General features: G+C 38.3%; 4 protein-coding genes and 1 pseudogene across 4 annotated transcripts in view; all 5 read right to left on the bottom strand.

Annotated features, from left to right (window-relative positions):
* Nucleotides 1–5,190: 5,190 nt before the first annotated feature.
* On the bottom strand, nt 5,191–6,813 carry LOC140942165 (melanocortin receptor 5-like). Its single transcript, XM_073391132.1, has 2 exons — nt 6,782–6,813; nt 5,191–6,064 (listed from the first exon to the last, which is right to left on the bottom strand). The coding sequence occupies exons 1-2, from the start codon at nt 6,811–6,813 to the stop codon at nt 5,191–5,193; spliced, it is 906 nt and encodes a 301-aa protein (XP_073247233.1).
* Nucleotides 6,814–7,176: 363 nt separating this feature from the next.
* On the bottom strand, nt 7,177–8,114 carry LOC140942164 (galanin receptor 2a-like; annotated as a pseudogene).
* A 2,684-nt stretch (nt 8,115–10,798) lies between these two features.
* Nucleotides 10,799–11,737, bottom strand: LOC140942163 (galanin receptor 2a-like). Its single transcript, XM_073391131.1, has one exon. It carries the CDS (start codon nt 11,735–11,737, stop codon nt 10,799–10,801), a length of 939 nt encoding a protein of 312 aa, XP_073247232.1.
* A 4,530-nt stretch (nt 11,738–16,267) lies between these two features.
* Nucleotides 16,268–17,347, bottom strand: LOC140942162 (beta-3 adrenergic receptor-like). The gene has a single exon (XM_073391130.1). The coding sequence runs from the start codon at nt 17,345–17,347 to the stop codon at nt 16,409–16,411; it is 939 nt and encodes a 312-aa protein (XP_073247231.1). The 3' UTR covers nt 16,268–16,408.
* Nucleotides 17,348–22,759: 5,412 nt separating this feature from the next.
* LOC140942161 (uncharacterized) overlaps nt 22,760–27,119 on the bottom strand; it is a 6,848-nt gene continuing 2,488 nt past the window's right edge. The window contains exon 2 of the mRNA XM_073391128.1: nt 22,760–23,718. Coding sequence (XP_073247229.1) covers nt 22,760–23,718 — 959 coding nt within the window. The remainder of the gene's footprint in view (nt 23,719–27,119) is intronic.

The following is a 27,119-nucleotide window of genomic DNA, read 5'->3' as shown; positions in this document are numbered from 1 at the left end:
TCCTGTATCAGGTTCCAGAGATCAGTTGAACGATAATGCCTGAAACGGCCTTAAACCAAGAGGATTTATTGAATTGATCTGAATTACTTTTTTAAATAATCTCTTCTTAGCGAATGAAAAATTTCCCATATTTTGGCTATTAGTTTTTTCTTATAAAAGCAAGCATAAGTTAGCTGTGCACCATATCGAAGGCTTTACTTTGAGATGCCCAAGAACTCAAAAACACATATTAACTTACTCGCCTCAGCAAGTTACCAAGTTGAATGTCTTTAAAGCAAGGATCCAAAATGATACTCGTAATTGATTATAAGGTAAGAAAACATGTTCTTTGGTGCATTTATATTTTAAAGTAGTATCTAAATTTCATGACTTAGCATAAAGTCACTTTCAACAGACAATTTTTGAGTTTTCAGGAGGTACTTAAATAGCTTTTAATCAATGGATAATCTGGTTTAAAAATGTAAACCGAAGACAAATTTTGTACACGTTGAGCAATTACATAAACTGTATAACTGAATGCACTCTTAGCAGTATTTAAGTCAAAATTGCATGAAGTGGCGTCTTTGTTTAATTGTGCATGGGCAGTATTTTGATGATTGGAGTTGAATAATTCTTCTTTTCACTTGACTATTTATTAAAACGATGGTTTGTAACTCACTGATTTACCACATGAGTCAAGCATGCAACATTTTTTGTATCTCCCCCGTGTTTACTTTTGCTCTGTTTTTTTTTTTCTTCCTATTTTCTTTTCTTGTCTTTTTCTCTTTCAACCCGCGGCAGGAATAGTTCAGTCGGTAGAGCGCTTGACTGGAGAGCGGGAGGTCGCGGGTTCGATTCCCCGGAGCGTACCGACACTCCTGGTCTAAAATAACTGAGAAATGAAGGTACTCCCTTTGCCCTGCTATTGGCTAGACCTTCGCATGGCTCGGATGACCACGTAAAACGGCGGTCCCGCTCCCAGTAAGAGACCTAAAAATAGTGTCCCCAGTTAGTACTTTCTTGCTAAATCAGTAACACTCAAATAAAGTGCATTTTCCCCCCTTCGTTTACTTTTGTAATATTTTTGTAAGCCTTCTTTATGACAACATAAATATTTTAGGAGTGTGTTGTTTTTTCATCAAAACGAAAATCAGATATTATTTTGTTACTTAAAAGTATTCATACCAGCACCTTCTTTATTTTTCAGCAGATGATTTTTCTACTAATCGTCGTCTTAATCTGCTCCACTTTGTGTTTAACCAAACCTCTTTTTCCTGAGATGCCATTCCTTTACAATCACACCGCCACCCATCAATCACGTGATCAAGATTACCATTCAGAAGATGCTATCGTTCAGCCAGAGCTAAAGTACATTGAAAACGCCGAGAGTGAAGTTACAAGTAGTTTAGAACAGTTTTTAAACAAACACGTCGTGAGCAATAGAACAGCCAGGGACGTTAATAACCCGTGCTTTGAAAAAGCAGTGAAAACGTGGGATAAATGCAGGCAAAAGTATGTCTTCGAGGTCCGTTGTCATAGTGTGCACAATGCCTGTTATGGAGCGCTGGCTAAAGGTTATAGTTACCCCGCCTATAAAGAAGTAATTGGCTATCCTCAAGCTAAATACATCTCAAAATGTGCTGCATTGCCTATAGACTGTCAATGTGCCGCGTAAATTCATTTACTGAAGAAAAGAAGGAGGATATAATTATATTTAAAGTGAATGTATTTTATATTTCGAGAGATGTGTAGCGTCAGTCTTTTTATTGGAACAAAACGGCAAGCTGTTAAAGTTCGTATCAAATTTATTTATTTAACAAGAGACAAATAAATTGTTTTAATAAAAACGAATGAGGAATTCTCCTATTTAATGTTTTATAGCTGGTTTACAAGCAAGTGAAAACTATCCTTTAGATGGTTAATTGCTTAGTTATAATTATGATTTTTTTCTAAAAAACTGTCGCGAATTCAGTTAGAGAGATGTGATGTCCGCACATGTAAATGGTGCCCTTTTTCAAATAACTAGTAGCTGGTGACAAAATCTGGCTAAAAATGGAAAAAAATTTCCTCTTTACGAGTCTGAATTATTTTCCTAAAAAAGTGTAAAAAATCTAAGCTGAGGTGGCTCTAAAACTATATGATGCCAAAATCCACTTGTTTTACTTGGAAGGCAGTGAGAAATCCTCAGTAGTTGGAATTTTTTTAAGAAAGGATTAATTAATCCCTTTAAACCATGCACTATAGAGATGGGAAAATGATTCCTGTCACCCCTACATTTAAGTTTTGCCAATATTTTTGAGACAAAATATAAAATCAAAACCCATAATAGCACTGAATGAACAACTGTTAAAAGAGTTCTACTGTATTGAGCTTGAAGTGACTATGGTGCACATTACAAGGAAAATTTGAACGAAACTTCGAATAACGTTATACTTTTCTGTGTCGTTATGTATTGGGCTTTTCATTAAACTGGGTACTTTAAAAGTCAGATCAGTGCTATGGTCTTAATTTAGGCCGAGTTCTCTTGGTGGAAGGACATTGTATTAATAGTGTTCGGAAGACTACGTTTACCTAAACATCCCTAAACATAAAAAGTTCTGTCTTAATATAGGCAAACACAACGCCTTTTGTAAACGAATGAACAAAACCTTATTTTGTTGTTTTGGGTACGAAATAGGTTCATCTAGAAAGTTTTTTTTTATGAAAATGCAAAATTCCAACATTCAAAACTAATATCTTCGCAAGTACTTGCAAATGATTATTCAAAGTTTCAACTTTCTCCCCAAAAGGCTTGTTGGTCAGTTTCGTTAGTGAATTTTCATTAGTATGAGGGCCCCCTAACAGCTATTATTTCTCAGTATTTTCTGAAGAACAAAAAAGCAGAAAAGTAACCCCTTATTCTAAGCTTAAGGAACATTTCTGATCTGTGTTTCAGCCCCTTCTTTTACATTATTTCCTCATTTATTTTAGACTTTATTTTACTTACATCTTTCAACAAATTATTTACAGGTCTTAAAACTTGAGAATACAACTCTCCAACATCCCCGGCCGGAGGAGGGCTACAAGTCGGATTACAATGTTGCTGTTATGCATCAGTTCAATGCTTGAAAGTCCCTGCGAACTCCTCTTTCACATACAAGTAGAAAGGGAAAGTGATAGAGAACAGAAAACTGGATGCCGTGTGCAGTCGTCCTATGGGGCCTTTGTGAAGTCACCCGTGAGATGCGATTTTCTGGTCAAGATAGAAGGCAAGAAAAAAAAATCGTAACTTAAAAAGAGTGTTTAATCCCTATGTTTCTGGTGAAAATGCTATCGAAATTTGTTGGTTATCAACAAAAGACTCGTTTGCCCTTTCGAAAGTAAGGACGCTTAACGTCCTTTTTCCTGTCAAGAGCTGCTTGATTTAAAACTCTTCCCCGTAACTTCGGGCCTGAATGTTTAAGCGCTTTTAGATAGGAATGAGGTATACTTTAAGGTCGTTTTCTAAACCTATCTTAACAAAATTTAAAGAAAAGTTTCAATTTATCACCATAGTACACCAAGTGATTCCAAGGTTCTGAAAACTCTTGTACTACATTTGGAATTAGCTGATTAGGCATTTCACTAAGTTTTGCGAGAGCCATCAGTGGATTTCTTGATAGCCTAAAATGATTCCAACCCACCAGAACTGGTCATTAACCAATAAACATTAATGGGTATTTATTATACAACATATGAACCAACGACCTAGAACCACATTGTACTTTCAAGAGTACGTCTGTAGCTTCAGAACTGAGTACATAACGCTGGTGTTATTTAAGTTTTCCTGGGCTTTAAGTCAATGCATCAGGAGGCCAAATGCGAACATGCAAGGAAGTATGTTTAGGAAGTTGTACAGGATGGTTTCAGCTTCCCGACTTACGAAACCCTCCTTAGATAGCTAGATATCATAGATATCCTATCCCAATTGGCTTTTATTATGATACCATACCCTTTGAATATAACTTTCGTGGGCTACGTGAATTAAGACCTTGGCTGTTAGTAATAATTTATTTAGATAATACACAGACTCATTACTCGTGAAGGGAACACAAAGAAAATCAAGGGGGATTGGGTATCGTATGTTAATAGGGGGTCTGGATGGGGTTAACGGACAACTGACAAATGGCCAAAAGTTTTACTAACAACTGAAAAATAGTCTAAAATCATGGTAACTGACTACTGACATTTGCCTTGGGTTTAACTGACAACTGACAAAGGGCCTGATTGCCCCTTATTTTCTAATATCTAGATTTAGCCAGTGCTAAAAGGGAAGCTCTGGTTAATAATACTTATAAACAAAAAAAAAATAAATCGTGTAATCCTAAACGGAGACGGCAATGAAAATGGCATCAAGATCAATAGATCTAACTAGCAAAAAAACAAATTGCACGTGCAGCACACTTTTTTTTTCTAATTAGCAAAAAAAAAACAAATTTGCACGTGCAGCATGTTTTGTCTTTCTTTGCCGTTGTTTTGCACATCTACAACGCTGTTTTGTAGGACTAAATCGTCAAACTTCCTAGTTACACGTTTTTTTAATGGAGGAATTGTCGTATGTGCTTACCCAATATTTTGTCTCCTGTGTTCATGTCCGCTTTTATTTTTCACTGCCCCTTCATTTTCACCTTGCTGGCCACTAGCATTTATCAATAGGGCCATTTATACGAGGAAAAATAAGACGCCTCTTACATAAGACGCGTCTTAAATAAGACGCAAAATGTACCATTTATACGACCATGTCTTATCTAAGACGAGAACATCTGTTCTTGACTCCTAAGACGCGTCTTATCTAATAACAGGTGTTAAGGGCTGTTCTAAAATAAGACGCGTCTTAGCTAAGCCGCGTCTTATTTTAGACGAAATGTGTAGTTTACCACATTTTCTTACCCATAGTGCAAACAACATGTCAAACTGTGTGGGCTGCGATAACTTTGGTATCTGTTATAAGATATAAAATGAAGACTTCACCAACTGACAACTATACTCGTTTCTTATAGCTATATAACGGACATGTTAATTCTGATTACAAATACAGTCTCCTTGCGACCACTCTTGTTTTACAAGCGACCAGCTCTACTTTCACTTAACGAGGATTAGCATGAATTAACGGCTACAATCATGAACAAAAATTTTGGGACACTTTTGCGTTTCTGGGGCGTTTTCCAATTCATAAAGGTCCAACCCCTCCCCTCACCCCAAAAACAATGTTGGACGCGTGTATCCAGAACTTTTTAGTGTTTCTTTCACAGCTTGCCGCACTTCTCTCAACCTCCAACAGTACAGCAAAGGGTTTAAAGATGAGTTTAAATAAACGATAGTAGCCACAAAGTTCCGAGCAAGGTAGCTCGATAAAGGCGTCCCTCTCTGAGGTGTCAAAGCGACCGCTATACCAAACGGCACATAACAAACAACCAATGTTACCTGTATCCACAGTGCACTCTTCACTGCCTTTCTGTATCGAGCTATGTTAGGTGGAATTGCTTGGCTTGGTTGTCCTGGGAAAACATGGTTCTGAACATGGTCAAAATGAATTTGGTTGTGACGTAGAGTGAGGAAAATTTTTGTGTAAGCGAAGATTGTGGTGACTAGACACAGAGCTGTACCTATGTATTGATACCATGAATATACAAGAGGATTCCAAAAAGTAGTGCAGGCAAGAACGATGGACAAAATCCATAAAGCAATCACAGTTATAAACGTTCTTCTCAAAGTTACAACGTGTCTGTATCTGAGCCCCAGTAACAAGGCGAGAAGTCTGTCCACGCTTATTGCAGTCAATGTTAATAAAGATACTGAACACAAAGTATACCCTGAGAAAGTTTGTGCCCTATTTGCGTAATAGCAAATATCCCATCTTTCTTTAACAGCAGAAGTCCAATAAGTCACAATCAAAGGCTCAGCAATGATACCAACACAGAGATCAGTTATCGCCAGGTTACGATACAGGAGTTTGGACGGCGGATGAAGTGAAGTTTCCTTGTGTAGGGCAACTAGGATCAGAGTGTTCCCCAAAAATGCTGCAATGGACAGAAAAATATTTAGAGCTGAAAGAAAGATAAGTAGACTAAGAATTATGAAAGATCATAACAAACAAATTTCCTGTGCCTGATTAGCATGTAAATTTACTTTTTGGTTCGCTTTGTGTGTGTTTTTCTTTTTTCTTTTTTTTATTTTTCTTAAAGCTTTTCGTTGGCCTACTTCCTATACTTTTACGACTATAGGCATGTTTTTTCACGTAAATATTTTGGTCACGCGTTGACTTTGTTTGTTTATTGTTTCCTTAACTTCAACTCCTTTCCCCGTTGCCCGTTCCGCGTTTAGTAACATCCCTTCTGGCTTACATACTGACAAAGTACGATGGTTGAATCTATTATGCTCACATGGCGACTTTTTGGTAACGCTTGCATGTGTTAGGCAAAATGGAAATGTTAATGTGTCTTTATTAAAACCATTTGATACACTCGCCCGCAGCACCTTATATACAAACATTGTTAATTTTTGATAAGGCGATAATTTTGCGATTCTGATTATTTTTTACCAAAATGAACTAATGACCGATGTGAGTATCAATAAAAAATTGGCTCTTACCCGTTATAAACACCTATTATTTCTCCCGATGCCTTTTCCTCTCCGTTGCTTATGAATAACTGATGTAGAATACAGCAATATACCGACTTATTTTAGACCTTTACCAGCCTTACTTCAGTAAGTAGTAATGCTTTATACTGCTGCTAGGCTGTGTTCGTGTTCGCTTTTATTTTCCGCTACCCGTCATTTTCACCTTGTTGGCCGCTCCTTGCTGGCCGCTAGCATTTCTCATTGTCTCGCCGCCGCTTTGAATTTTCGTGTTTTTCTTCCTACAAAATTCATCTCTTTTGTTTTCAATCACTCGCTCGAGTTCCTTCTCTGTTATCTACGTGAGAGTAAACATCAAAAACTAACGTCGAAAAAGACACGACTCCCCTCACCCCACAAACAATGTTGGACGCGTGTATCCAGAATTTTGTCCGAGTTTTAACTTTGTATAGGGTGGGGGAAGGGAGAACTACAAAAAAAATTCGAAAATGATGCACTGTTTTAAGAGGGAACCGAGAAATGACAGAAAAATATGAATATTGCAGCACTGTCCCAAGGACTATTGTGAAGGATTGTAGAATGCATAGAAGACCAACTCGATCAACAGTAGAGTTGCCTTAGTGTTTCTTTCACAGCTTGCCTCACTTGCCTCATCTTCCAACAGTACAGAAAGGGGTTTAAAGATGAGTTTAAGTAAACGATGGTAGCCGCAAAATTTCGAGCAAGGTAGTTCGATAAAGGCATCCCTCTCTGAGGTGTCAAAGCGACCACTATACCAAACGGCAGATAACAAACAACCAATGTTACCTGTATCCACAGTGCACTGTTTACTGCCTTTCTGTGTCGAGCTATGTTAAGTGGAATTGCTTGGCTTGGTTGTCCTGGAAAAACATGGCTCTGAACATGGTCAACATGAATTTGGTTGTGACGTAGAGTGAGGAAAATGTTTGTGTAAGCGAAGATTGTGGTGACTAGACAGATAGCTGTACCTATGTATTGGCACCATGAAGTTATAAGAGAATTCCAAAAATAGTGCAGGCACCAACGATGGACAAAATCCATAAAGCAATCACAGTTATAAACGTTCTTCTCAAAGTTACAACTTGTCTGTATCTGAGCCCCAGTAACAAGGCGAGAAGTCTGTCCACACTTATTGCAGTCAATGTTAATAAAGATACTGGACCCAAAATAAAACCTGAGTAAGTTGCTGCCCAATTTGCGTGATAGCAAATATCCCATCTTTCGTTCACAACAGAAGTAAAGTAAGTCACATACAAAGGCTCAGCAATGATTCCAGCACAGAGATCAGTTATCGCTAGGTTACGATACAGGAGTTTGGACGGCGGATGAAGTGAAATTTCCTTGTGTAGGGCAACTAGGATTAGAGTGTTCCCCAAAAATGCTGCAATGGACAGAAAAATATTTAGAGATGAGAGAAAGATAAGTTCGCCATCTACACCTCTGATTAATTCCACCGAGCAGTACAGTTCACCGAGTGTTTTCTTGTTTTCATATTCGGTAAAATTTGTCAGTGCCATATTCCTCTGCGAAGCTGAGCAGAGCAAGTGAGGACTTTATTTATTTACCTGTTTCAATTAAGGCTGCTTCGGTGAAGAATGATGGATGATGCATGATCCATGTTTCATAATCCGCAATGCATTATGGACCCGCTACGAGCCACTGACGCCATTGTGCTATGTCAGAAGAACGTTCAGAAAAAGTATTTCAAAACACTGAAACCGAGGCCTTTTGCATTTGCCGCTTTTTAAGATCGTAATTTGAGTCCAGGTTTTGCTCTGTGGTATTATGAAAATGTTGGAAATTTTCAACGAGTTCTGCTCGCACACGTTGTAATTTTAGATGGAGTTTTATAAAACAAATTCTAGGTGTTTTGTTACCTGCGAAATAAATAACAAATGGAATATAGTATTGAATTGGTTTATTGAACTAACCAGCATTCTGGCCCGGACACGTAGCTTAAAGTAGCGGTAAAACCCAATTCAATAGCCTTGATGTTGTTAAAAGAAGCGGCTTCTGAACTTGGCTGTACTTCCCGCTTACATAAAAGGTCTACCAAAATTCTCGGGTGTAAAATGCACCGCAGGCTATGAAACATGGTTCACGCACTAATTTTGCCGTGTTTAACGCAAACAACCTTAATTGAAATAGGTCTTTTGATTTGGGTGGAAGATGAAATCATTCTCGCATCTTCTAAGTGAACAAATCTTGTAGGAAATAAAGTCTCAGCTGTCGGCAAACACGTCAAACCTTATTAGCTGAATTTTGGCACAATTTTGTTGTGTATGTTGCCATAAGTTGTAAAATATAAACAAGTACTCCTGGAGTACTTCATCTGATGGACGGGCAATGAAGCTCGTTTCGAGTGAACTTAACCCCTTCAGTATAGCATTTATCTCTCAGGAATCAACCCTTCAAAAGATAGAATTTTTCTACCACTCATAGACAATATGTTTATTCCGATAAAAACACCTGTTTTCCCCCTTTTTTTTCCGTGATAACTATAATTGGCCGTTTTTACCAGCTAGCGACGTTAAAGTCAAATGAGACCCATTTAACATTATAACTTCATGCAGGACCAATTATAATGCTGATAATCAATTTAGTCCCCAGCACATTTAACTTAGAAACTGGGGGGACGAGGTTGGCCGATAATGGCTCCTGTTTCAATCTCAGACACCTTGACGCTTTTGAATAATTACATTTTAACTCCATCTCCATAACCATTTTGCGAGAATTCGTCGATGGAAGGCCTTAGGTTATACATCTTAAGTAAAATCCAACTAGTGGTCTATTATCAATGCTGCGTTCTGATTGGTTGAGCTACTACTAGGCTATATGTTATAGCCCTCTAGTAGCGAAAAGCGCGGGCTCTTTGGCAGAAAAAAAAATTAACGTCTCGCTTTAACTAGCTAAAATTGTTTTATTCTCGATATTTTTGACCAACTAGTTGGATTTTACTCTCGCCCTCATGGCCTCTGAGTCAATAGCCCATTCGGCCTCATGGGCTATTGACTCAGAGCTCATTCGGGCTCGAGGAATAATTGTTAAGTCAATTCTGTGCTCAAGTCATACAAAGTGCCTTTAGCTAGACACTACTAAAATGCTTCTGTAGACTAAGAATTATGAAAGATCATAACAAGCAAATTTCCTGTGCCTGATTAGCATATAAATTTACTTTTTGGTTCGCTTTGTGTGTGTTTTTCTTTTTTCTTTTCTTTATTTTTCTTAAAGTTTTTCGTTGGCTTACTTCCTATACTTTTACGACTATAGGCATGTTTTTTCACGTAAATATTTTGGTCACGCGTGGACTTTGTTTGTTTATTGTTTCCTTAACTCCAACTCCTTTCCCCGTTGCCCGTTCCGCGTTTAGTAACATCCCTTCTGGCTTACATACTGACAAAGTACGATGGTTGAATCTATTATGCTCATATGGCGACTTTTTGGTAACGCTTGCATGTGTTAGGCAAAATGGAAATGTTAATGTGTCTTTATTAAAACCATTTGATATACTGGCCCGCAGCGCTTTATATACAAACATTGTTAATTTTTGATAAGGCGATAATTTTGCGATTCTGATTATTTTTTACCAAAATGAACTAATGACCGATGTGAGTATCAATATAGCACCTATTATTTCTCCCGATGCCTTTTCCTCTCCGTTGCTTATGAATAACTGATGTAGAACACAGCAATATACCGACTTATTTTAGACCTTTACCAACCTTACTTCAGTAAGTAGTAATGCTTTATACTGCTGCTAGGCTGTGTTCGTGTTCACTTTTATTTTCCGCTGCCCGTCATTTTCACCTTGTTGGCCGCTCCTTGCTGGCCGCTAGCATTTCTCATTGTCTCGCCGCCGCTTTGAATTTTCGTGTTTTTCTTCCTACAAAATTCATCTCTTTTGTTTTCAATCACTCGCTCGAGTTCCTTCTCTGTTATCCACGTGAGAGTAAACATCAAAAATAACGTCGAAAAAGACACGACTCCCCTCACCCCACAAACAATGTTGGACGCGTGTATCCAAAATTTTGTCCGAGTTTTAACTTTGTATGGGGTGGGGGAAGGGAGAACTACAGAAAAAATTCGAAAATGATGCACTGTTTTAAGAGGGAACCGAGAAATGACAGAAAAATATGAATATTGCAGCACTGTCCCAAGGACTATTGTGAAGGATTGTAGAATGCATAGAAGACCAACTCGATCAACAGTAGAGTTGCCTTAGTGTTTCTTTCACAGCTTGCCTCACTTGCCTCATCTTCCAACAGTACAGAAAGGGGTTTAAAGATGAGTTTAAGTAAACGATGGTAGCCGCAAAATTTCGAGCAAGGTAGTTCGATAAAGGCACCCCTCTCTGAGGTGTCAAAGCGACCGCTATACCAGACGGCAGATAACAAACAACCAATGTTACCTGTATCCACAGTGCACTGTTTACTGCCTTTCTGTGTCGAGCTATGTTAAGTGGAATTGCTTGGCTTGGTTGTCCTGGAAAAACATGGCTCTGAACATGGTCAACATGAATTTGGCTGTGACGTAGAGTGAGGAAAATGTTTGTGTAAGCGAAGATTGTGATGACTAGACAGATAGCTGTACCTATGTATTGGCACCATGAAGTTATAAGAGAATTCCAAAAAATGGTGCAGGCACTAACGATGGCCAAAATCCATAAAGCAATCACAGTTATAAATGTTCTTCTCAAAGTTACAACTTGTCTGTATCTGAGCCCCAGTAACAAGGCGAGAAGTCTGTCCATGCTTATTGCAGTCAATGCAAATAAAGATACTGAACACAAAGTAAAAGCTGAGAAAGACTGTGCCCTTTTTGCGCGATAGCAAATATCCCATCTTTCTTTTACAGCAGACGTCCAATAAGTCACAGCCAAAGGCTCTGTAATTATACCAACACAGAGATCAGTTATCGCTAGGTTACGATACAGGAGTTTGGACGGCGGATGAAGTGAAATTTCCTTGTGTAGGGCAACTAGGATCAGAGTGTTCCCCAAAAATGCTGCAATGGACAGAAAAATATTTAGAGATGAGAGAAAGATAAGTTCGCCATCTACACCTCTGATTAATTCCACCGAGCAGTACAGTTCACCGAGTGTTTTCTTGTTTTCATATTCGGTAAAATTTGTCAGTGCCATATTCCTCTGCGAAGCTGAGCAGAGCAAGTGAGGACTTTATTTATACACCTGTTTCAATTAAGGCTGCTTCGGTGAAGAATGATGCATGATGCATGATTTATGTTTCATAATCCGCAATGCATTATGGACCCGCGACGAGCTACTGACGCCACTATGCTATGTCAGCAAAACGTTTAGAAAAAGTATTTCAAAACACTGAAACCGAGGCCTTTTGCATTTGCCGCTTTTTAAGATAGTAATTTGAGTCCAGGTTTTGCTCTGTGGTATTATGAAAATGTTGGAAATTTTCAACGAGTTCTGCTCGCACACGAAGAAATTTTAGATAGAGTTTTATAAAACAAATTCAAGGTGTTTGTTACCTGCGTAATAAATAACAAATGGAATATAGTATTGTTTTGGGTTATTGAACTAACCAGCATTCTGGCCCGGACACGTAGCTTAAAGTAGCGGTAAAACCTAATTCAATAGCCTTGATGCTGTTAAAAGAAGCGGCTTCTGAACTTGGCTGTACTTCCCGCTTACATAAAAGGTCTACCAAAATTCTCGGGTGTAAAATGCACCGCAGGCTATGAAACATGGTTCACGCACCAATTTTGCTATGTTTAACGCAAGCAACCTTAATTGAAATAGGTCTTTTGATTTGGGTGGAAGATGAAATCATTCTCGCATCTTCTAAGTGAACAAATCTTGTAGAAAATAAAGTCTCAGCTGTCGGCAAACACGTCAAACCTTATTAGCTGAATTTTGGCACATTTTGCTGTGTATCTTGCTATAAGTTGTAAAATATAAACAAGTACTCCTGGAGTACTTCACCTGATGGACAGGCAATGAAGCTCTTTTCGAGTGAACTTAACCCCATCATTATAGGATTTATCTCTCAGGAATCAAACCTTTCAAAAAATAAACTTTTCCTTCAACTCATAGAGGATATGTTTATTCTGATAAAAACACCTGTTCCGCCCCCTTTTTTTTTTCGTGATAACTATAATTGGCCGTTTTTACCAGCTAGCGACGTTAAAGTCAAATGAGACCCATTTAACATTATAACTTCATGCAAAGCCAATTATAATGCCGATAATCAATTTAGTCCCCAGCACATTTAACTTAGAAAATGGGGGGACGACGTCGGCCGATAATGGCTCCTGTTTCAATCTTAGACACCTTGACGCTTTTAAATAATTGTATTTTAGCTCCATCTCCATAACCTTTTTGCGAGCATTCGTCGATGGAAGGGCGTAGGTTATACATCTTTAGTAAAATTCAACTAGTGGTCTATTACCAATACTACGTTCTGATTGGTTGAGCTACTACTAGGCTATATGTCATGGCCCACTAGTAGCGAAAAGCGCGGGCTCTTTGGCGGCAAAAAAGGATTAACGTCTCGCTTTAACTAGCTAAAATTGTTTTATTCTCGATATTTTTGACTAACTAGTTGGATTTTACTCTCGCCTTCATGGCCTCTTAGTCAATAGTCCATTCGGCCTCATGGGCTATTGACTCAGAGCCCATTCGGGCTCGAGGAATAATTGTTAAATAGCGACTGGTCAAGGCAGCCTTTCGCTGCCTCACTTTATTTTACATTGTAATGAGGAGGGGATTTCGGGATTTCGTGTTGGAAATCTGTTTGAAATAATGTCTGATAATGTTGTAGTTAGGTGGCTATGTCACGAATTTATTGCTGTTAATTCTAAGTCAATTCTGTGCTCAAGTCATTACAAAGTGCTTTAGCCATACACTACTAAAATGCTTCTGTAGACTAAGAATTTTGAAAGATCATGACAAACAAATTTCCTGTTTCTGATTAGCATGTAAATTTATTTTTTGGTTCGCGTTGTGTGTGTTTTTCTTCTTTCTTAAGTTTTTCGTTGGGTTACTTCCTATACTATTACTACTATAGGCATGTTTTTTCACGTAAATATTTTAGTCGCGCGTGGACTTTGTTTGTTTTTTTTTCCCCTAACTCAAACTCCTTTCCCCGTTGCCCGTTCCGCGTTTAGTAACATCCCTTCGGGCTTACATTCTGACAAAGTACGATGGTTTGTCCTTTTTTGGCAAAGCAGTTATGCTCATATGGCGACTTTTTGGTAACGCTTGCATGTGTTAGGCAAAATGCAAACCTTAATGTGTCTTTATTAAAACCATTTTATATACTCGCCCTCAGCACCTTAAATACAAACATTGTTAAGTTTTGAAGAGGCGATATTTTTGCGATTCTGATTGTATTTTACCAAAGTGAACTAATGACCGATGTGAGTATTAATAAAACATTGGCTCTTACCTTGTATAAACACCTATCATTTCTCCCGATGCCTTTTCCTCTCTGTTGCGTTATGAATAACTGATGTAGAAGGCAGCAATATACCGACTGGTTTCAGACTTTTACCAGCCTTACTTTTAAGTAGTAAGGCTTTATGCTGCTGCTAGGCTTGCCTTAGGTAGACATCTGTACAGTCAACTATTTACCTAAACTGGCTAACGTAGTAATTTCCTTTGTCAATAGACCTTGTCACGGTTTTCGACGCCATCTTGACGAGTAGGCAAACGTGTGAGAAATTACAGTGTTTGTATCAGAATCTAATGTCGAATAATTTCCGTAAAACGGCTCTTCTGAAAAAAATATGATTTGTAAACTAAAGCTTCGCTCCTAAGGATTCTACTGAAAAAAATTAAGGGCGTTAAATGCACAAGAAGACCTAGAACCACTTTTTAAATTTTCTATACATTCGTCTGTAAGAAGGTCCCGTGAAAATTACAGACAAATATATGGAAAATTTAAAGCAAGTCTCTGAAGAAATTTGAGTACAGTTACGCCCCCAAAATTGTTTAGGACATTTTTTTGCTTTGTAGCTTTAGTTTACAAGTCATCTTTTTTTCAGAACAACCGTTTTATGGAAATTATTCGACATTAGATTCTCATACAAACAATGTAATTTCTCACACGTTTGCCTCGGTCTATTTGTCGCGTTTTAATAATTATTGATCAGAAGGAATTTACTAAAAGCAAAAACGTCCAAAACATTAACTGAAAGAAATCTCGCAGGCTAAGAAAGGTTGAGCAAAGTTGCCTCGGGGAGTTTTTTCAATTTAACACCGAACTTTGATCAGCCAGGTGTTATGTCACTGTTATCTCAACTTCAACTCACTGATGATTTTGAAGAAAATTTCAATAACCCAAGATTTTTTAAAGTTTAATATACGCTTGAGTCATCAGTCCTTCCCAGCAATTTAGTGATATATATACCGGCATCTAATTGCAGCAGGGTTGTCATAGTTAAATGCTAAAAGGAACTGACATAAAAATTCAAAAATCCAAATCGAATTTTTTTTTGGCTTTTTCTTATTTCATTTCTCCTTCACAATTTTTCTAAGACAACTTCATTGCAGTTAGGTGTATATACCCCACGTGTTACATACCATCTGTAAATGGTTAAGACGGCTAGAAAAATAAAATAATAAACCAGCCTCGTACCCAGGCCAGTTCGCGCTATCCGAGTTACCAGTGGAGGCTTGGAACCAAGCGACAAGCTTGACACGCAAAAAAAATTTTTGGGACCACTTCTCCAAAAGCTTGGTAACCATTCAAGTTTTTTCGAGCGGAACCTGGGCTCCAATCTGACAGGTGAGGTCACATCCGAATTCGCCAAGTACAACTGGGGACGAGGCTGGACATAAACATGTTTACAACAACTAGGACTCAGTTAGGGTAACTTTTAATTTTGGGTCTGTTATGATGGAAGGGAAAAAGTACGAAAACGTCATGACCATCTCAGTGCAAGTGAACCTTTCGTTTATATATCACTCCTGATAAAATGGATGAATGAGGAGGGACAACATTTTCTTAATCTTTTAGTAACTTACGTAATTAGCCTAGGCTAGGTATTAACGCTGTTATTTTATTTGCTAATTCTTTGAATAGTAATTATCACAATCCTGTTTGTAACCAAAAACAAAGAGCTCCTGAGTTTTATTTGGTTCGCAAAAGTTGCAATCAGACACGAGGTGGAGAGGTTTCGCAAAAATTGTGAAGTTTTTCAAGCCTGACGTCGAACTTTAATGCGCCCGGTGAAACTAACTCCCTGACGCTGTTAATGAGTATTTAGTCTTGTAGCTAAAAGGAGGCCTTAACAGTCGGCGCGCAAACAACATGTCAAACTGTGTGGCCTGCGGTAACTTTGGTATCTGTTATTTATTTTGTTATAAGATATAAAACAAAAACTTCAACGACTGACAACTAAACTCGTTTCTTATAGCTAAATGACGGAAATGTTAATTCCGGCCGATACAAATACAGTCGAAGCTCTCCTTGCGACCACTCTAGTTTTACAAGCGACCAGCTCTAGTGTAACTTAACGAGGATTAGCATGAATTAACAGCTACAATCATGGACAAAAGTCTTGGGACACTTTTGCGTTTTTGGGGCGTTTTCCAATTCATACAGGTCCACAACCCCTCCCCTCACCCCACAAACAATGTTGGACGCGTGTATCCAGAATTTTTTTCGAGTTTCAACTTTGTATAGGGTCAGGGGGAGGGAGAACTGCAAATTAAAAGATTTCGAAAATGATGCACTGTTTTAAGAGGGAATTGAGAAATGACAGAAAAATATGAATATTGTAGAACTGTCCCAAGGACTTTTGTCCAGGATTGTAAAATGCATAGAAACCAACTCGATCAACAGAAGAGTTGCCTTAGTGTTTCTTTCACGGCTTGCCTTACTTCTCTGATCTTCCAACAGTACAGTAACGGGTTTAAAGAGGAGTTTAAGTAAAGGATGGTACCCGCAAAATTCAGAGCAAGGTAGCTCGATAAAGGCATCCCTCTCTGAGGTGTCAAAGCGTCCACGATGCAAAACGGCACATAACAAACAACCAATGTTACCTGTATCCACAGTGCACTGTTTACTGCCTTTCTGTATCGAGCTATGTTAAGTGGAATTGCTTGGCTTGGTTGTCCTGGAAAAGCATGGCTCTGAACATGGTCAACATGAATTTGGTTGTGACGTAGAGTGAGGAAAATGTTTGTGTAAGCGAAGATTGTGATGACTAGACACAGAGCTGTACCTATGTATTGATACCATGAGTATACAAGAGGATTCCAGAAAATAGTGCAGGCACTAACGATGGACAAAATCCATAAAGCAATCACAGTTATAAACGTTCTTCTCAAAGTTACAACTTGTCTGTATCTGAGACCCAGTAACAAGGCGAGAAGTCTGTCCACGCTTATTGCAGTCAATGTTAATAAAGATACTGAACACAAAATATAACCTGAGATAGTTGCTGCCCAATTTGCGTGATAGCAAATATCCCATCTTTTTTTCACAACAAAAGTAAAGTAAGTCCCATACGAAGGCTCCGCAATGATACCAACACAGAGATCAGTTATCGCTAGGTTACGATACAGGAGTTTGGACGGCGGATGAATTGAAGTTTCCTTGTGTAGGGCAACTAGGATCAGAGTGTTCCCCAAAAATGCTGCAATGGACAGAAAAATATTTAGAGATGAGAGAAGGATAAGTTCGCCATCTACACCTCTGATTAATTCCACCGAGCAGTACAGTTCACCGAGTGTTTTCTTGTTTTCATATTCGGTAAAATTTGTCAGTGCCATATTCCTCTGCGAAGCTGAGCCGTGAAGTGAGGGCTTTATTTATCCATCTATTTCAATTAAGGTTGCTTCGGTGAAGAATGATGAATGATGCATGATCCACATTTCATAACTATATACTTTAATTTGTTGCGTATTGATAAACAATGATCAGCAGTCATTTATGGAGTCATAAACGTGCAAAAACTATTAACTAAACGTAAAAAAAAAAGCTCACAGGGCCAAAGTTGTCTCGGTACTTTTTCAATCTTACTAACCGCACTATGAGCCGGGTGTCATGTCACAGGAAACTTAAACTCAAGGATGTTTTCAATAACTTTTTAGGTCTTATGTTGGCGGCGCATTGGTAGCTTGACGTCGCAGTAAATACAATTTGAAGGAAACTCCGATAATTAAGTTTTTTTAAAGTTTACGATAAGCTTGAGCCATCACTCCTTCCCAAAAATTAAGCGATATACTGTATATACACCTAACTGCAATTGCGTTGTCATAGTTAAATCAGCTAAAAGAAACTGAAATTAAAAATGCAAAAAACAAATCGAAATTAGTTTGGCTTACCAGTAAACCACTAAAGATGGTGAATTTATTTTCAACATACGCGTGCTGTCTTCGCTTCTATGCCCCCAAAACGCCTATGCAGCAAATGAATGCTCCCTTTCTGACTCCTTTCTAGATTTATTAGCAGGCCTAATTGATTCCTATTTGGCTTTATCTATTTTCATTTTCCCTTTACCATCAGGTGTATATGCACTACGTACTGACCACACGTATAGTTAAGATGGCTGGAAAAATATATCCACATGTTTACAACAATTAGCACTCAAGTGGGGATCTCAGTGCATGTGCTTTCACGAGGTTATTTTATTTGTTAATTCTTCTGTAATTACCACGATCCGTGTTTCAAACAAAAACAAAAACAAAAGAGACGAGGGGCGCGATCCATTCAACCAAAATTTCCGGAAATTTTGTTCCAAAACTCAATGGATCGGTTCGGTCCAACCGGAAAAGTTTCGAAAAAACGGGTCCACCTTTTGAGGTGGACCAATTTTCTCGTCGGACCGGTTGGAATTTTGGTCGAATGGATCGCGCCCGAGTTTTATTTTGTTTTTAAAAGTCGTAGTCAGGGTTTAGCAAAAACAATGAAGTGTTTTAAGCTGACACCGAACTTTAATGAGCCTGTTGAAACTAACTCCTTGACGATTTTAATGAGTTTTTAGTGGTAAAGGAAGTGTTGACAGTCAGCAAATACGTCAAACTGTGTGGGCTGCGGTAATTTTGTTGTCTGTTATGGATGTGCGATAATGACCTTTGTCAATTCTTCTTGTTTTAATTTTTATTAACTTTTTCTACAAAACTTTGAGGAAAAAAATTAATTCTGTTTTTAGTCGTACCACACAAGGCCTGAAAAGGATTGAGCAAAGTTGTCTAGTTTTTCAAACAAACATTAGTCGAACTATAATGAGCCAGGTGAAACTGACTTACGGGCCATTTTACTGACTTTTTAGGTCTTTTAAATATGTTGTTTTATTCTCGATATTTTTGACCAACTAGTTGGATTTTACTTTCGCCCTCATGGCCTCTGAATCAATAGCCCATTGGGCCTCATGGGCTATTGACTCAGAGCTCATTCGGGCTCGAGGAATAATTGTTAAATAGCGACTGGTCAAGGCAGCCTCTCGCTGCCTCACTTCATTTTACATTGTAATGAGGAGGGGATTTCGGGATTTCGTGTTGGAAATCTGTTTTCTTTTTTTTTTTTCTTGGACAGTGTTTTCTGTCGAAAATACGTAGAAATAATGTCTGATAGGTGGCTATGTCACGAATTTATTGCGGTTAATTCTAAGGGAAAGTTCATTTAATATGACAAGGGGGGGGAATGAAGATATTCAGGGGGGGGCTCCGAAAATTTTTAGACACCCGAAGGGGGGGCTCTGAAGAAATTGTTGCGCTAGGAGGGGGGGCTCCGAAAATTTGTATACTTCAAAACCAACACATGACATCATCATACAGATCGGATGGTTTTCAACTCAACAATTTAATGACCTGTGCAACTCAGCTATATCACGTGGTTTACAGATGTAACAAATGTAGTCTCAGTAATTATTACACTCTTGTTCATCCCAAAAATGCTTTAGAAAATTGTATCACAACTGTATCTCAAGTTTGTCATAGTATAAACCATTGAAGACAATAACGGTAAATATATTTAATACAGTCTAGCGATCTTTCTTCAGGGGAGCAAAGGAATTGAAGGTGGAGGGAGGGGGGGTGGCTCTGAAATTTTTCCGACTACCAAGGAGGGAGCTCCTAAAAAATTGAACCGCTAGCGAGGGGCGCTGCTAAAATTTCAAGCTTCGAGTTTCAATATCTTCATCCCCCCCCCTTTGTCATATTAAATGAACTTTCCCTAAGTCAATTCTGTGCTCAAGTCATTACAAAGTGCCTTTAGCCAGACACTACTAAAATGCTTCTGTAGACTAAGAATTATGAAAGATCATGACAAACAAGTTTCCTGTGCCTCATTAGCATGTAAATTTACTTTTTGGTTCGCTTTGTGAGTGTTTTTCTCATTTCTTTTCTTTATTTTTCTTAAAGCTTTTCGTTGGCCTACTTCCTATACTTTTACGACTATAGGCATGTTTTTTCACGTAAATATTTTGGTCACGCGTTGACTTTGTTTGTTTATTGTTTCCTTAACTCCAACTCCTTTCCCCGTTGCCCGTTCCGCGTTTAGTAACATCCCTTCTGGCTTACATTCTGACAAAAATAAAAATATTATGCTCATATGGCGACTTTTTGGTAACGCTTGCATGTGTTAGGCAAAATGGAAATGTTAATGTGTCTTATTAAAACCATTTGATATATTCGCCCTCAGCACCTTATATACAAACATTGTTAATTTTTGATAAGGCGATATTTTTGCGATTCTGATTATTTTTTACCAAAATGAACTAATGACCGATGTGAGTATCAATTAAAAATTGGCTCTTACCCGTTATAAACACCTATTATTTCTCCCAATGCCTTTTCCACTCCAGTGCGTTTTGAATAACTGATGTAGAATACAGCAATATACCGACTTATTTTAGACCTTTACCAGCCTTACTGAAGTAAGTAGTAATGCTTTATACTGCTGCTAGGCTGTGTTCGTGTTCGCTTTTATTTTTCACTGCCCCTCATTTTCACCTTGCTGGCCGCTCCTTGCTGTCCGCTAGCATTTCTCATTGTCTCACCGCCGCTTTGCATCTCGTGTTTTTCTTCCTACAAAATTAATCTCTTTTGTTTTCAATCACTCGCTCTAGTTCCTTCTCTGTTATCCACGTGAGAGTAAACATCAAAAATAACGTCGAAAAAGAAACGACTTTGTTGTTGTTTTTTATTTCTTAAAGTCCAGGCGGCCATGCGATTTCTGTCCAAATAAAACCTTGAGTTGCACTTCGGTTGCCATACCTGTTGATTGAATTATGTACATTGGTATGCCTGTGGTGCGGACGGACTCTCGGGCGGTCGGGCGGTCGGGCGGTATACAGTCACGTGATTACCAAATTTTCTCGGATGGGTAGTTTACCACATTTTATTACCCATGGTGCTCCGCTGAGCGCGCTTCGCACACGAGAGCTCCGCTACAAAACCCGTTTTTAAGGCCTTTAATAGCATTGTTGCACTCTTTTCGTCAGACAGCGTGATCAAATAAGAGTTTTTAGGGGCGAGTAATCTTAGCAGCAAGACGCTTAAGTGTCATATTTCGTTAATTATTTACTGTCAAACCCATGTGTGTCATGTACCATCTGTTGTAAATGACCTTTGATCTCAAATTTACGCCTCCTCTGAGAAAGCGCCGGCATACGATGCTGCTAATGAGGGCGCTAGAAAAGCAATTGCAAGTTATTACCGGTCTTTCTTGATCTTCTTACAATCTACGTCCCAATATTATACTCGCCAATTTTTTGTGAGTCAAATGCGTGAGATTTTCACTTTTTCATGACCGGGATTTCCGGAAACGTCCCGGTGAATTCCGAATATTTGCGACGAATTTCCGAAGACTTACGAACGTTACCGAAATTTAAATGTACGCAGATATTCCGGAGGACCTTGGAGCACTTCCGAAGCTACTTAAAAACGACAATTTTAGCGTGCTTTGATTGCATTAGAACCAAGAAAAGGACACAAAGTCATCATGTTTTTAAGAATAATTTGTCCGGATTTGTGAGTCAGGCGTGAGAAATTGTCCTCGATGCGTGAGATTGATGTCTTTAGTCCACAGGCATAATGCGTATACAATATTCTGAAGATATAAATTTTGATTGGCTTATTTAATGGTTGGAAAAGACTTGAGAAATGGAGGCCCACTTGAAATGCTTATATGTACAATAGCAAAACTGATAAAAAATTTTGGTACAATTGCATGAGTTTTCGAATTTGTGTTTAATTTACATCATATGTGCCTTTCAAGCTAAATGTCGCATCAAAAATATACAAATAAGTTTCATCGTTAATCATTAAAAAACATTTAACTGACAACTAACAAAAAGCCTAAAATGTAGCTGGCAACTGACAAATGGCCACAATTTTAACTGACTGCTGACATTTGTACCCCCCCCCCCCCCCCCCCAATCCAGACCCTCTTTTAGTAACTTATGTAATAACCCAAGGCTAGGTATTTACAAGGTTATTTTATTTCCTAATTTTTTGAACAGTAATTATCACGATCCTGTTTCTAACGAAAAAACCAGAGAGCTCTTGAGTTTTATTTTGTTCTTTTAAGAAAAAAAAAAGTTGCAATCAGACTCGAGGTCGTTCAGTTTTTTAAGCTTACGCCGAATATTAATGAGCCTGCTGAAACAATTCACTGACGATTTTATTTAGTATTTAGCCCTGTAGCCAAAAGGAAGTCTTAACAGTGGGCGCCCAAATAACATGTCAAACTGTGTGGGTTGAACTGTTATGTTCTTATAAGATGTAAAATGAAGACTTCACCGACTGACAACTATACTAGTTTCTTATAGCTATATAACGGACCGGACATGTTAATTCTGACAAAATACAGTCGAAATTCTCCTTGCGACCACTCTCGTTTTACAAGCGACCAGCTCTAGTGTAACTTAACGAGGATTAGCATGAATTAACAGCTACAATCATGGACAAAAGTCTTGGGACACTTTTGCGTTTCTGGGGCGTTTTCCAACTCATACAGGTCCAAACCCTCCCCTCACCCCACAAACAATGTTGGACGCGTGTATCCAGAATTTTGTCCGAGTTTTAACTTTGTATAGGGTGGGGGGAGGGAGAACTGCAAAAAAAAATTCGAAAATGATGTACTGTTTTAAGAGGGAACCGAGAAATGACAGAAAAATATGAATATTGCAGCACTGTCCCAGGGATAATTGTGAAGGAATGCATAGAAGACCAACTCGATCAACAGATGATCATGAGTTGCCTTAGTGTTTCTTTCACAGCTTGCCTCACTTGCCTCATCTTCCAACAGTACAGAAAGGGGTTTAAAGATGAGTTTAAGTAAACGATAGTAGCCGCATAATTTCGAGCAAGGTAGTTCGATAAAGGCATCCCTCTCTGAGGTGTCAAAGCGACCGCTATACCAAACGGCAGATAACAAACAATCAATGTTACCTGTACCCACAGTGCACTGTTCACTGCCTTTCTGTATCGAGCTATGTTAAGTGGAATTGCTTGGCTTGGTTGGCCTGGAAAAACATGGCTCTGAGCAGGGTTAACGTGAATTTGGTTGTGACGTAGAGTGAGGAAAATTTTTGTGTAAGCGAAGATTGTGGTGACTAGACACAGAGCTATATTTATGTATGCACACCATGAAGTTATAAGAGGATTCGAAAAATAAGTGCAGGCACCAACGATGCACAAAATCCATAAAGCAATCACAGTTATAAACGTTCTTCTCAAAGTTACAACTTGTCTGTATCTGAGCCCCAGTAACAAGGCGAGAAGTCTGTCCACGCTTATTGCAGTCAATGTTAATAAAGATACTGAACACAAAATATAACCTGAGATAGTTGCTGCCCAATTTGCGTGATAGCAAATATCCCATCTTTTTTTCACAACAAAAGTAAAGTAAGTCCCATACGAAGGCTCCGCAATGATACCAACACAGAGATCAGTTATCGCTAGGTTACGATACAGGAGTTTGGACGGCGGATGAATTGAAGTTTCCTTGTGCAGGGCAACTAGGATCAGAGTGTTCCCCAAAAATGCTGCAATGGACAGAAAAATATTTAGAGATGAGAGAAGGATAAGTTCGCCATCTACACCTCTGATTAATTCCACCGAGCAGTACAGTTCACTGACTGTTTTATTGTTTTCATATTCGGTAAAATTTGTCAGTGCCATATTCCTCTGCGAAGCTGAGCCGTGAAGTGAGGGCTTTATTTATCCATCTATTTCAATTAAGGTTGCTTCGGTGAAGAATGATGAATGATGCATGATCCACGTTTCGTTTCGTTTCGGTCCAACCGGAAAAGTTTCGAAAAAACGGGTTTACCTTTTGAGGTGGACCAATTTTCTCGTCGGACCGGTTGGAATTTTGGTTGAATGGATCGCGCCCGAGTTTTATTTTGTTTTTAAAAGTCGTAGTCAGGGTTTAGCAAAAACAATGAAGTGTTTCAAGCTGACACCGAACTTTAATGAGCCTGTTGAAACTAACTCCTTGACGATTTTAATGAGTTTTCAGTAGTAAAGGAAGTGTTGACAGTCAGCAAACACGTCAAACTGTGTGGGCTGCGGTAATTTTGTTGTCTGTTATGGATGTGCAATAATGACCTTTGTCAATTCTCCTTGTTTTAATTTTTATTAACTTTTTCTACAAACTTTTGAGGAAAAAAATTAATTCTGTTTTTAGTCGTACCACACAAGGCCTGAAAAGGATTCAGCAAAGTTGTCTAGTTTTTCAAACAAACATTAGTCGAACTATAATGAGCCAGGTGAAACTGACGTACGGGCCATTTTAATGACTTTTTAGCTCTTAATATGTTGTCGGTGCAAAAAGTCTGTATGACGTTTTCTTCATTACCATGGCTGTAAGTTCCAGCAATTCGGCCAATTCAACACATTAGGCTGCATTCTAATATGTTTAAGTCATCAGAATTTTCCTCGCAGAACGTAATACTTGTGAGTTATTAACCCTATTGAGATGGCTGGAAAAAGAAACTTAGGAAGAGCCTTTAGTTTTTGGGTATGTTATGAAAAGCAAAACGCGCACTGTTGAAAACTTTATAACGACATCTCGTTTAGTAAACAGTCGACTGGGCGATACTTGTTATGTACTTCAACACCAAAGTTAATGAATTAAATTGCTAATCGTGCGCTGCCAGCTTTGACAGACGTGTGCATAGAGTTTCGGGGCTTGTAGAAAGGAAGTCTTAACAGTCCAAACATGTCAAACTGGTTTGTTTATAATTTTCGGGTCGGTTGAGATAGGTTTCGATTGAGTGAGCCCCATAACTATCAATAATAATTAGGTATAAAATACAGATATCCACTCTAACTTGCAACTAAGAAAAATTTTCTTTAGAATAGTTTTGATTATAGCTCATGTCTTTTTTTTTAAACGAGCGTTCCTAATTATTTTAAACATCTGCCGACTTCTTTTTATGTCAATATATCTTTTATAGCCCAGTATATAAAAATTCACGACACATATAGATTCTTGTTATTTTATTCGTATTTTTAATTGTCCAACTCATCCTTTACTAAAGCAAAATAGCGATATCTATAAGGACACACGTTTCGTTTAAGTGAACGAAACCCCATAACTATCAATAATGCTTGAGTATAAAGTAAAGATATTCACTATGGCAACAATATTTTTTTACCAATTTCGATTATCACCTCAATTTGTCTTCCTTTAATAAAGCGGCCCTAACCATTTTAAACACCTGCTGGCTGCTTTTTATGTTAATATAATATGTTTTTATCCCAGCAAATAAATTCTCGACACACAGATTCTTGTTATTCGTACTTTTGATTTTCTTTTCTTTTCTTCCAATAACTCATGGAAGAAGCGAAATAGCGACTGTTCGTTGTTGTTTTTTTCAACCGCTTATTTATAACAATTTATTTTTGCTTTTTTGCAGCCCCAGACAAAGGATAGTATTGTCTAACCAAAATATCGGGCAATCAAATAGTACCCTACCGTAAAATTCCTAAAATTAAGCCCCGGGGCTTATATTTTACAAAGGCCCTTTTTGAGGGGCTTATTTTTGGAGCGGCTTATATTCGGAGGGGCTTATATCAACTACGGAGGGAAATTTGCGTTTCAAAATCGATTGGGCTAACCTTATAGCTGGAAGGAAATTCACCATTTCTGCTTTGTTTTACTTTGTATTTGAGGGCAATTTTCCAGGTACAAGCCCCCGGGGTAATATTTGGAGGGGCGATTTAACGGAGGGTTTTTTGCGTTACCGTTTTGAGGGCTTATATTTGGAGGGGCTTATAGATCGTTTTCACTGTCACGCAACAAAAAGTTAAATTGGAAACCGTCTAGTGGAAGAAACCAAGGAAATGAAATGTTATAAAAGACTACTATATAAACAATTTGTCCAAGTCTCAGGTCTTTGTGGCCCATTGTTTCTGAGTTATTTGCCGAAACGTTTCACGCACCTTTGTAGAGGTTTGTATGGAGACGTCATATTGGTGTACCGTTTTGGTGCACCAATATGGCCGCCGGAAATCAACAAAACCATCTGGAGTTTACTTTTTCTATAAAAGCTCTTTCTTTTCACTCGAGAACCAGCTTACGTACGCATAAACATATCTTCTAATACTTGAAGTGGTTATATTGCTGAATATCAAGAGGAGAGACTTTTTTTAACGAGACAGCATTCCTGTTTTGGTGTCACGCACTGTGAAAACTCGGAAGTTCAAAAATTGCTGTATTTTCGAAGTAAAACATGCTACGCAAATGGAAACTGGTACAAAGATTTACTTTTTATTTATCTTCAACCTAGTGTAAATAAGAACTCGTAAAACCTCGCTATTTTGACTTTACGATTTGGTGACGTCATAGTGAAAACCATCTATACGTGGAGGGGCTTATTTTCGGAATTTTACTGTATCTTTTGGCTGCCAGCTTCCATTTGCTTTTATCTTGTACCCCTATCATAATAAAGCTAGGATTTTCGGGTATATTACATAGTACGATGGTAAAACTTTTTTTCAAAACATTTAAATGTGGTCGTGTGGATTTGCCTTCACGTCCAAAGGAAACATTTTTTCGTAAACAAAAACGAATGCCCTCTGACACATCCTACAAATTTTCTTTTGTGTCCTGTTTGGCAAAATGCAAAATGTTAATGTGTAGTCAATACCCACAGTAGTTTAATAAAACAACTATCTTGCCACATCTTATACACAACAAATACGTGTACAACAGAACTTGAATTGCTTACGTCCCAGGCCTTCTTGCTATGCGTTTCGTTTACATTTGCCCCGCGTACTAATGAGCTTGGGGACTAGGCAATCGCATAAGCGCGCGGTGGTCTGGGGAGGGTAACCTGTAGGATGTGGTTTTTTTACCAGTATCAGAGAGGCAATTTTATTCATGATAATATGTTGAAAGCTCAGAAAGTGCTGGCTTTAAACGTCGATGCGCTTTTAATATCTTTCCTTTGCATGCTAATGTTGCTTATTCTGAGTTTACACCAACAAAGAACTTATAGAAATTTAGTAGGGATGAAATTAAGAGATTCAGTTTTTTTGGAAATGAAATCTCATTATCGAAAACATTAACGCTGATGGCATCATATAT

Source organism: Porites lutea, chromosome 6 (genome assembly GCF_958299795.1).
Source record: "Porites lutea chromosome 6, jaPorLute2.1, whole genome shotgun sequence".
Taxonomy (NCBI): domain Eukaryota; kingdom Metazoa; phylum Cnidaria; class Anthozoa; order Scleractinia; family Poritidae; genus Porites; species Porites lutea.
Note: the sequence above shows the minus strand (reverse complement) of the source record. Positions and strands in the feature narration are given on the sequence as shown.

What these genes read in the sequence shown, in the direction of transcription:
- LOC140942165 (XM_073391132.1), bottom strand. Translation starts at nt 6,813, where the DNA reads ATGCTAGCGGCCAGCAAGGAGCGGCCAACAAG. An exon ending in AGCAAGGAGCGGCCAACAAG is followed by an intron (nt 6,065 to 6,781) that starts GTGAAAATGACG and finishes CATAATTCTTAG; the next exon opens with TCTACTTATCTTTCTTTCAG.
- LOC140942163 (XM_073391131.1), bottom strand. Translation starts at nt 11,737, where the DNA reads ATGGCACTGACAAATTTTACCGAATATGAAAACAAGAAAACACTCGGT.
- LOC140942162 (XM_073391130.1), bottom strand. Translation starts at nt 17,347, where the DNA reads ATGGCACTGACAAATTTTACCGAATATGAAAACAAGAAAACACTCGGT.